General features: G+C 35.6%; 2 protein-coding genes across 2 annotated transcripts; both read right to left on the bottom strand.

The window, feature by feature from the left end:
• Positions 1-7454: 7454 nt before the first annotated feature.
• Positions 7455-8619, bottom strand: LOC129754362 (glutathione S-transferase D7-like). The gene is made up of 3 exons (XM_055750375.1): positions 8357-8619; positions 7879-8301; positions 7455-7814 (listed from the first exon to the last, which is right to left on the bottom strand). Exons 1-3 carry the CDS (start codon positions 8441-8443, stop codon positions 7671-7673), a joined length of 654 nt encoding a protein of 217 aa, XP_055606350.1. The 5' UTR covers positions 8444-8619; the 3' UTR covers positions 7455-7670.
• A 101-nt stretch (positions 8620-8720) lies between these two features.
• Positions 8721-9676, bottom strand: LOC129754361 (glutathione S-transferase 4-like). The gene is made up of 3 exons (XM_055750374.1): positions 9455-9676; positions 8973-9395; positions 8721-8917 (listed from the first exon to the last, which is right to left on the bottom strand). The coding sequence occupies exons 1-3, from the start codon at positions 9539-9541 to the stop codon at positions 8774-8776; spliced, it is 654 nt and encodes a 217-aa protein (XP_055606349.1). The 5' UTR covers positions 9542-9676; the 3' UTR covers positions 8721-8773.
• Between the last annotated feature and the right edge of the window lie 1433 nt (positions 9677-11109).

The raw sequence follows: 11109 nt of genomic DNA, 5'->3' as shown, positions 1-11109 counted from the left end.
TTTCAACTATTTTATTTGGAAAGCTGATAAAATTTCAGTGCATTTTGATGTGCTATTTTATAATTTCCGATGAAAAATAACAGAGTTACGTAGCTTTGAAAAATGGTGATTTTTTATTGACAAAAAAATCTAACCGAAGCTTACTCAAAAAATAAAAATGTTAGAAATCTGAAAAAATACATGTGTTTTTAAGTCGCAAAAATGAACCAAATTTTTAATTATGGGGAAAATCTGAAGACCCCCGGCGCAAATTGTCAGATAATAAAAAAAAAATCCCCAATGTAAAATGTGATTCTTGAAATTTAAATGCATCTTCTTAATTTAAATTATCTAGTGAGTTTAATTACATTTGATTGAGGAAATAACAATAGACAGTCAGGTCTAAAACCTACCACCATTTTGGATTAATTAGAAAAAATGATTGTAGATCAGGTAGAATAATTCATCTAAAAGCGGAATTGAGAAAACCGACAGTAAATAGACACCTCTGTATGTTCAATATTTGAAACCAGGGATGATAACTGTCCGAATGTCATTAAACATTTTTCTGAAGCCTAGAGCGACATTCATCAGTACGAAAACGACTGTCGCACACGCAGAAAAATATATTTTAGGAATGATAAAATTTTGGAAGAAAATAATAAAAATTTTGGTTGGGAAAAAGCAGAAATATAAATTTGATTACTTTTATACGAAAGTGTAGTTGAAATTAAAGCGAGTGTATTTATCAAAATAATATAGGCCCTTTTTGAAAACGAATCGTATTTCTTGTCAAAATAACAATATTTTTGTGAAAAAAAATTAAAACAAACTGGTTTAAATTTAAGAAGTTTGATTGTTTCAAAATAAAAAAAACGTTTTTGGATTGCGAAAATTCAATTTTTAATTCAAAATAAAATAGAAAAGTCATAGATTTTAATGATCCTGTTTGATGTTTTCATGGATTGGTTGCATTTGTGAATAATACACATAATGAATGTAATTCAGTTTTTATTCATAAAGCTTGTTATATTCAACTTTTTTTCAAATTTTATTTTGATTTTCGCGGGACAGCTCTTCCAGCAGCAACAACTAACCGAAGCCGCAACAAGTACTCGAAGCACCAGAGCCTGTCGCCTGTTAGATATCAGCTCCATGTTCGGATGTTGATTTAAATAGGTGTTTCGACTGCTTCTCCCTATGCCCGGCTGAGCGCGAATATAATGATCTGATCCCTGGCATCTGAAATGTCCCCAGGTAGAGAGAAGAAAGAAAAGGTGACGTTAGTTCAATGAAATTGGACTTTTTTCCAAGGCATATAAAAATATCCGGCCTATTCTAAAACGTATTCAAACTGGACGGACAGTTGAATATGAACTGAAAACTTACTCTATATAGCTCCAGCAGGAAACGGGCCCGGCGCACGGCGCATTAGTCCGAAAAATTCTCTTCGAAACGCGGAACAGGAACTGAATCTGCTACATAGGCATTCCATGGATGTTGCTCTCCTCATCAGCCGGCGGGTTTAGCAAATTCCTTGGACAAAGCAGCAACCTGCGAGGAAAAATAACATGAAAAATTAGAACGGAAGTTTAATAAATTAAGCATAGTAGTTACATGTTTTAATGAAATTTTTCAATATTTAGGCTAGCTTACCTTTGTCGGGAGACAATTCCTGCATGATTCTTTGTCCATTCTATCTGTATCCCGGCCGGAAAGATCCGGGAAAGGGAAAACAGTTGCGCTTTCTCCAACCTCTTTGCTGCATTTCATTCTTTTTTTTTTTTTCTTTTTTTGACATCATCACCCGAATAGCAAAGACCATGGTTTTAAGATAACCGAACAATGTTTTTCAATTTAACTGTAAACTTCACCGTAGTATGTATGTATGTATGTAGATAATCCACCATGGGTGCACGGATTCACCGCAGTTTCGCCAACGTATGCACTAAATTGCATTCTTTAGATTATAAGTTCGGCCAATCTTCAATGCAAATTAGCTCATACCCGACACCATGGCTTCGTGTGAACTGTCATGTAATGAATGAATTTCGTGTACGTGTATGTCTTATTTGTAGAACGAGCAAACAGTTTCGCAACCGTATAAAATTCATAACATTTTCAGTGCTATGAATCTTCGACAGGTATTCCGCATACGTGTAGATACCTGCCCAGCTGGCAACTGATTGAACGTTCTTATATCATATGATCAATAAATGAAATAGTTATACAACAGCACAATCTCACCTTTATACCCAACATACCTTAAGACACACTAAGCTTACCTTTAGCTGTAACCGACCTTAACCAGTATCACAGCCTTATTTATTTCCATCTGATCTAAAATAAAAAATTTTTGAAGTATGTATGTATGTATGTAGGTAATCCACCATGGGTGCACGGATTCACCGCAGTTTCGCCAACGTATGCGGCTAATTACATTCTTTAGATTATAAGTTCGGCAAATCTGCAATGCAATTAACCACATACCCGACACCATGGCTTCGTGTGAACTGTTATGTAGTGAATGCTTAGCGTGTAAGTGTATGAGTTATTTGGATGGACGAGTCAATCACTTACGCAACTGTTTTAAAATCAATAATATTTTGAGTGTCATTAATTTACGACAGGTATTACGCATACGTTTAGATACCTGCCCAATTGGCAATTGATTGATCGATCTTATATTTTTACATTTAGCGAGAAAAGTGTTATATAATGACCATCTTACCTTTTAATAAAACTGTCGTCTTATCTTTCAAAACAACTCAAATCTTACCTGCTGTTTTACCCTCAATTTCGTTTACCGACTATTTTTTCATGTCTTTACAGTCTTTATGATTAATCGATTTTCAAATGACAGTCCATGGTTCCAGGTGGTAATAATTCAGTATGTAAAACCAAATTCATTGAACTTTACCAACGAAATAATCACCCACCCTTTTCCTTCCCCAGTCATTTTTCACTCAACGATTTTTATTTTTAATCAATCATACTCTGCCTTTGTTTTCATTAAAAAAAAGTTCCTTCCGCAAGTTTTATTAAACAACAAAGGATTTAAACGTGGGATCTACTTTTAAGCGGTTGACCTTCACATCGCGGACACCTACTTTCTTCCTCACATATTACGCCCCCTTCGGCGACTTTCAAGTCTGGTCTGAGGGAGAATGCTGTGCAGCAAAAACAGCTTCTCTTACCTTTATTTAATTTCACGCTAAGCAAAAACGAAAAAACCCATGCCAAAATTAACAATTTACGCTAATTGTTTCAATATAAGTAATCCACCAAAAACACTGAAAATGTCTTAATTCAAAAAAACACATCAAAGTCATATTTAGGATATTTTGTCAAACGAATTCAGCATGACTTCTTCAGCCGCGTTCATTACACCCACACATCTAAGTGGATCGATTTCTCAATAATCGCCATTTCACTAGAACTTTTTTTTCAGCGCACGTCACACTGCTCGAATTCTCCCAATTTGCGAGCACACTCTTTGAAAACGCCACCAGATCGAACAGAAAGCCCCTGGTTCATTCATTTCTAAGACCATCCCGAAAACGAACATAGTAGTAGGCTGTGGAATTTTGAAATTTGCATCTGCTCGAATCTTTGCTTGGCCTCCCTTTAGTTCATTCGCTGATTGATTTGCCTTCCTCACTTGCACCTCACTTCCTCCGCATCAAGCCCACCGCACAGAAAGTAAGCCATCATTTACAAGAACCATCAATGGAGCCATTAATTTTTTTTCACTTTTTCCATCGGATCACAACATTTCATACATTCCTCTATCATTTAAGCCTTTCAGGTCCAACTCTAAACCTGATTTCTTCTTAACATCCTTCCGTTTACACAATGCACATGTTACACCTCAACTCTTCTTCAAATGCCAGGCCATTTTACTCCATAAAAAACCACACTTTTCCAACATTTAGTTGCATTAATATCGGTCTTACACAGATGTTCTTTTAATCTTAACCTTCCCACTGCCTGTTCAACTGCCTGCCTAATCTGTTTTGTTAACTGTAAACTTCACCGTAGTATCTAAATATCTATAAACCGCATTTTATTTCGAAATCACCATAAATTTTAAAGTCACCGTAAAGTTTATAGTTTATTCAAAATATTCCATAGTTGACGAAAATGACAGAAACACGGTTTAACTATAATTTTATTGTGATTATTATTGTTACAGTGTACTTCATGGTAAAATGTAAGTCCAAACCAAAACGAACAATGGTAAATTTTTGGTTATTTTACACACTTTTAATTGATCGTGCAGAGATTCTTCAGTGCGCGCCATTTTGGCAAAAAATTGTTTTCGCGGTCAATTTGTTTGTGGTGCGCATCAAAATATTTTGGATGCGGTAAGTTGCTTTTTATTTATTTATTTACGGTTTTGAGAACTGTTAATTTATTTTTCTAGATGCTACTGTTCCACAGCTCCGGAAGGCAGGCTCTTATTAACAAAGCGTCTGGTTGTTTTCCCCCCATCAGCGAAGACGGTACGGGAAAATCATTGGCAGCCGTCGGAAATGTGCTGAGTCCTTCAAAATGGGCCGATGTGAAAACGGGGAAAATGCCATCGGGAAGACCTTGTCGGAACCAGAGTCAGGTTCCAGAATAGCTCAGCTAGTGGCCAACGGGAAGAAACCAGTCTCCTATCGGAAGTTCCACATTAGAAACGGTCGGCGGTGATACAGTAAAGTGCATGGTGCTTGTTATCAAAATGTGAAAAATGAGTGATCAAATATTTTATTAAAATGAAGTATGAAAATGAATAAAATTTTATTGCAAACCTTGAGAATGTGAATTTTTCAATGTAGAAACCATGAAATTGTACGGTAAAAATTATACTTTTGTACCATCAATTAACCTTGATTTCCATCTTCGCTAAAACGATCGGAATGAACATATTTTCATGGTTTTATTGTGAAAAACTGGAAGCTGTTTTAACCATGAACTTTATATTTTTGGGCTTTCCAATGTATGGAAAATCGCCATTTTTTTCATGGTCACGCTGCATAAAAATACCCCTTTTTCATGGTTATTTTCGTCAAAACGATGAAATGTATGGTCTAAAAATATGAATTCCAATGTGCATTCACGGTATCGAGGACGATAATATTTATGGTCTGTGAATATGGAATTCATGGTTTTTTCACGGTGCATTTCTATTCGGGCAATCACACGTTAAGCTAATTAAACTTATTTTTGGTTCAAAAACAATCCAATTATAAATTTGAAAATAACAAAAAAAATATTTTAAAATAAAGCGATACCCCTCGCCATACACGGTGTATTGGCTTCGACTATTTTGTAAAAATTACAATATGTTGGATTTTGTTTCGGATTAAATTTTATATTAAAACTACCCATTAAATATGCATTGCTAAAACAAAATTTAATAACAAAACGTTTTGTTATATCGACTCCCCTTCCTTTTTCTGCGTGCAGTCATGTCCTTCTAGGATTTTGTGAATGTCATCGCTAAGAAATTCCCTCGAGAAAATGTCAAATAACATTTGGGATGAATGTTACAACTTGCATCGAGATTGTGATAGTCAGAGCAAGTTCACTGGTGTTGGGAAAAAGTGGTAGAAATTTTGACATTTTGAAAATTTTACCATGCAAAATAATTTTCAAGATCTTTGGGCGTTCTATTTTTTTACAGCACTGTTTATATTTGAGCCGTATGTGATAGAAATACTACTATTTTTGCATCACAGCATGCTAAAATACAACACGTGTTGTAAAAAAAACTTGAAGGCAAAATATCATGCAAATGGGTTATTTCTACCCATTAATGAGTATAAATTCAACAAAGTTTTTGTTGGTTTGTCAAAAAAAAAGTTTCTCATGATTGATCAATAATTTCACACATTTTTCTCTTGTGTTTCATGAAATGTCTTGATGATATTTATCATTTTATGATCAATTAGTCCAAAACCCGGTTTTCAAAAGAAATAAAAAGTAGGGTCAAAAATAAAACCAAGCATCTTACTTTAAAAGTTGTTTATAAAAAAAATGTGTATGAATAACTTAAAACTTAAGTTATAATAGTAATTTTCATACAAAATTTTCAAAAATTACAAAAAAGTCCAAAACACCTAATCATACTTTTTGCCGCCTCATTGTATGGAACTGCCCCATAGTGAACCGACTGTGACTGTCAAAATCATGACATTTTTTAAATTTTTCCATGACAGTCACGGAATCCAAAAATTCAAAAATGTCATTCCGACTGTCAGAGAACCAACAGAATCTTCGACTGTCACAAGTCAAAAATGTTATCTAGATGAATAATTCGATGACATTTTTCTGAGCGACTGTCATTGCAAAACTGAATTACATTTTCTCCAGTCGTTTAATATTTTTTTGGATGACCGTCAATGTCATTGAGACATTTTCGAATGTCATTGGAAAATGTTATGCGACTGTCGCGATCCCGACTGCCTTTTGGATGACATTCGCATCACTGTTTGAAACTGAAACAATACTGAAATTATGTTATTTGACACATGTGGTATGCAATTTTCGGAAAACGTAATAAAAGTTTCCATTACGATAACGTTTTTCGTAGAACTAAAGTGGTCTGTCATCACTTAACTAAACTTCTGTAAATTTATAAGCTTTTTTTTTGTTTCGATTATAGTCGTTTTACCATCTTTATGGCATTCGCGACTTTATCAACGTTGCAGTTGGCGGATCGTTATTGAAAAACTTATCCGGTACAACTGTGTTCGATATTTACTCTTGGGCTCGAACTCGCAGACATCGGCTCAGGAGACAACAGACTTGCCAACTGAGCTATATCACAAGCCCATAAATTTATAAGCGAATAAAAAGGATTTTTCAAGGTTTCACATGAAATAATTGTTACAATGTTAACAAAGGGATAAAAAAGTTTGACTGCCAATAGAAGTTCAACGTTCTAAAGCGCTTGTTGGAAAATTAATCACCCCAATGGAACACAACTTCTTTTGTTGGATAAAAATCCCAACAGAGTGGAAAATTTTGAAAATTATAGGGTATCTTGATTAGGAAAAGTTCTAAATTTAATGTAGTTCGAGCCTATTCGTATATTTTTTACCATTTTTTCCGCTTGGCAGGGAGGGGGTCCCTTCCTTTTTGTGATAAATTTATTTTTGGAATGGGTTTAGCCATCTCTCAATAAACAATGTTTTAGGTCGAATTTAAAAAGAACTTTAAGCACATTAAGGAATGTAGAATTTCAAATACCAAACATAACACGAACTTACGGATATTTATTTATATTTTGGTTGGCAACACAAAAATTCAGCTTGTGCACATTTCTCGTTTCCAGTTCTAATCGTCTAAGAAACGCAATAATTAATTTCAGAGTAGAATGGCTTCAAAAAGGAAAACATTCGTGCGAGAACAATGATATTCATTCACCGGTGAAGTTAATTCGGAAACAGGTCCAATTTTGTTCCAGAATTTTTAACCGTTTCATGGTTTTTTCTTTATTTACACACAAACACATCTACATTATTGTTTCACTGATCAATTGGCAATCGTCCAAGATAACTGCTCACCTTTGAACAGATTAATCGGGGCCTATCGGCACATGACACATGAGCTACGTTCCAAAACACGCGACATCTGATAACCATAACTGTGCGATTGTTTATGTAATGACAACCCTGTTTTTTTCTGAACGAATTCCTCTACAGGCCTTCGGTGACCAACGTCTTGAAGTATCCCGCTATCTCTTGAGCAAATACCTGGTCGTCCTCAAAACCCTTTAGAACTTTGCAGTTCTTGAACCATTCGGCCAACCTCGGATAGCTGGACAAATTGATTCCAAAGCTCTGAAATCGAGTTGAGAAATTTCATCTTTTTGAATTTGTTTGAATTTGATTGATACTATTTTACCACCAGGGCAGCAATTGTTGGCACCAGTGAAATGTCCGCTATGGTGAGATTTTCTCCCGCGAACCAATCGTTCCGTACCAGAAATAGTTCCAGCTTCTTGAGCGCCTCATGTATGGAGCTTTTCATTTCTTCGCTGAAGACCGTCGTTTCGCGTCTCAGAATCGGGACAATTTGGCGGATGGTATTTTCGTAAAACGAGGTTAGATCGTGGTGCAGCACCCGGTTGATGTTGGCCCGTTCCCGTGGAATTGTTGGGTACAGATTATGGCCGTTGAAATAGGCTTCCACTAGATAGGCCAAGATTGCTCGGGATTCCCACAGGCAGAAACCGTTGTCATCCAGCGTCGGAATAGTGTGCTGAGGGTTCATCTTCAAAAACTCTTCGGTCCTCGTCTCCCCACCCATGACGTCAACTTTTTTCAGCTGTTTATAGAATATTAGTTGAAATATTTTTAAGAAAAATAAGTTCACTTCTCACCTCAACATTCAATCCAAGCTCTTTGATAAGAAGCAGAATCGCCCGGGCTGGAGGGCTCCACGGTGCGTAGTACAGAGTGATGGGCATTTCGAATTATCTTGAGCAACGACTGGTTCGAGACTGAATTGGGGCTGGCTATCGAACGCAATCGAGGCACCGTTTTAGAGGGACAATCTGAGGCCTGATATGTTTCACATTCGAATTCGCTGCGTAACCCTTCTGATAAGAATACGCTCACCCTCGAATCAGATGTTGGATTTTGATTAGCTGTTTGATCTATCGCAGTGGATTGTCTTCATAAACGGTCAGAATTTGTTCACGGAGGTTTTAAGTTATCAGCATAAAGAAATAAAAGAAAAGTGAATCTTATTAAAATGGTTTATGTAAACATCTACGATATTAAAAAAAATTTATTGTTTAAAATCCTTGGGTAAGCAATGACTTGAAATAGACTCCACCTTGAGCGGCAAGTTGTTGATCTTCTTCGTAGCCTTTGAGACTTTTACAGTTTTCATACCAAGCTGCTAGTCTTGGAAACTTCGTTAGGTCGACACCGATGTGCTGCAAAACACTGTTTTACCAAATAATTTTTTAAAATAAAATAATCAAAACTTACCACCATGGAAGAAATCGATGGCAAAATCGAAAGATCCGCAATAGTCAAGGTTTCTCCGGCAAACCACTCGTTCCGAATCAAAAACTTCTCCAGCGTCTCGAGAGCTTCTTGGAAGGACGCTTTCACTTCATCACTCACAACTGTTGTCTTACCCATCCAGATGGGAGCCAACAAGAGACTGGTATTAGCATAGAGATCGGACAAATCGTGATGTAAAACTCGGTTGATACAGGCTCTTATCCGAGGAATTGTGGGGAAAAGATCATGTCCTGGTTTATAAGTTTCCACCAAATAAGCCAAAATGGCTCTAGATTCCCACAGATAGAATCCATTATCGTCGAGGGTCGGAACCGTGTGCTGAGGATTCATTCGGATGAATTCTTCAGTCCGAGTTCCACCACCCATTAGGTCAACTTCTTTTAGCTGAAACAAGTACAAAATCAAAGTTCTTCTAAAAAGGGGTAGACTTTTTTCCTAATTACCTGAACATCTAAGTCCAACTCTTTTATCAAAAGAAGAATCGCCCTTGTTGGAGCTCCCATTGGGAAGTTATATAAGATAATCGGCATGTTGAATCTTCCGGATACGGATTGTTATTCTATACTAATGGTTCAAAACATGATACGAAAGTGTCATCAACATCAATAGGTACTCTCCCGAATGTTTAACGTTTGATAAAAGCATTGATTTGACCTTTTCCATTGATAAGATAAGGCAACGTTGATAAATCCGTTACCTACTGGCTACTACAGTGGATTTTTTTCTCTCCAGATCACTCGATTAGTTTTCTAAGTTGTGTAGAGAAAAGTAGAAAATCTTACGATTGTTTGTTTATTAGAATATGTCGTAAACGGGTTGGTACTTTTTTAAATGTATTTCTGAAACGGGGCCTATTGGAACAGCAGGGAGAGATGCAACACTTGAATACCACAATACTTATTCAAAAAAAAAAATAGTTTTTTAAAGTGTTGATTTCTCATTGAAAATTTAAAAAAATCGAGCAATAGATGTACAAACTTTTTCATTTTTCGATTCTGAAAAAAAACTTCACCCAGTATGACGGATTGGCTTGATGATATCACCCACAACTTGAATATTGCTTTTATTATCCTATATCAACACTGTTGGTGTAAAATATTTTTCGGACAGTCACCACAGTTTTTTAAACATTTTTTTTTAATTCAGTCACCAGTCTGGGCAAAAATGCATCAAAATGCAATTCGCCTTTTTTATCTCGTTTCCATATGCTGGAATATGTTTGTTTTGCACCAATTTCAAAATTCCATCCATCCTATCAATAACTTTCATGATTTTTGCTAGTACACTCAGAGGAAATCTTATTATAAATTTCATAAGATACATCTTATGAACCACTTTTATGCGTCCAAACTAATTTTTCATAAGAGTCTTATGAAATTCTTTCAATTTTCATACAATGTTCTTATGAAAAATAGAAGAAACGGCATTGTGAAAAAATGATGAACACATTCATTCATAGCATCAGTTTTTTCAGTACGAAGCAATCGCCAGTTCAGAGTTATTATAGTTTTCCTTCAATGTTAAATGTTATTGTTATCTCCGGAATGGTAAGTTCGATTTGATGTTTTTGGTGTGAACGTTGAATATATTAGTAAACTTAAATACATTATTTGTTTACTTTTCAGCAAGCTGATCGGCAAAAAACGAAAGGTCGAAGATTGAAATGCGGCAAAAAAAAACTTTGATGGAGCTGTCTGTTGATGCGCTGCTGATGGTGACCATGAAGGATTTAATTTTAAACAAATTTTGCAAACAATAAAGTGAATGTTTTCAGCATGAAATATCGAGAATTTTTCTTATTAGAAAGTGATTTACTGTTTCCATAAGAATCTCTTATGAAAAGCAACAACCTCTCATTGAAGTAGGCGTTCATCTTCAGAATTCATTCGCGTCATAAGACAATCTTATGAATTTCATTAATTTTTCTTACGGCGCCACTTCATAAGAGAATCTTATGGCATACATAATAGTATTTTTCTGAGTGTACACAGTAAACGAAAATTACCGAGTTCGGTAATTTTTTTACCGAAATCCCAACATGTGTAAATCATTAAACTGTTCGGTAATTTTTTCGGTAAAAAATAAACGAACATCGGTA

This window comes from Uranotaenia lowii, chromosome 3, assembly GCF_029784155.1.
Source record: "Uranotaenia lowii strain MFRU-FL chromosome 3, ASM2978415v1, whole genome shotgun sequence".
NCBI lineage: Eukaryota > Metazoa > Arthropoda > Insecta > Diptera > Culicidae > Uranotaenia > Uranotaenia lowii.
The sequence above is the reverse complement of the archived record's forward strand: the minus strand, read 5'-3'. Positions and strand labels throughout refer to the sequence as shown.

Coding starts and splice junctions, on each gene's coding strand:
- LOC129754362 (XM_055750375.1), bottom strand. CDS start 8,443: ATGCCCATCACTCTGTACTACGCACCGTGGAGCCCTCCAGCCCGGGCG. Junction 8,302..8,356: donor AGCTTGGATTGAATGTTGAG/GTGAGAAGTGAA, acceptor TTCTATAAACAG/CTGAAAAAAGTTGACGTCAT. Junction 7,815..7,878: donor CAACAATTGCTGCCCTGGTG/GTAAAATAGTAT, acceptor ACTCGATTTCAG/AGCTTTGGAATCAATTTGTC.
- LOC129754361 (XM_055750374.1), bottom strand. CDS start 9,541: ATGCCGATTATCTTATATAACTTCCCAATGGGAGCTCCAACAAGGGCG. Junction 9,396..9,454: donor AGTTGGACTTAGATGTTCAG/GTAATTAGGAAA, acceptor TACTTGTTTCAG/CTAAAAGAAGTTGACCTAAT. Junction 8,918..8,972: donor CATCGATTTCTTCCATGGTG/GTAAGTTTTGAT, acceptor AGTGTTTTGCAG/CACATCGGTGTCGACCTAAC.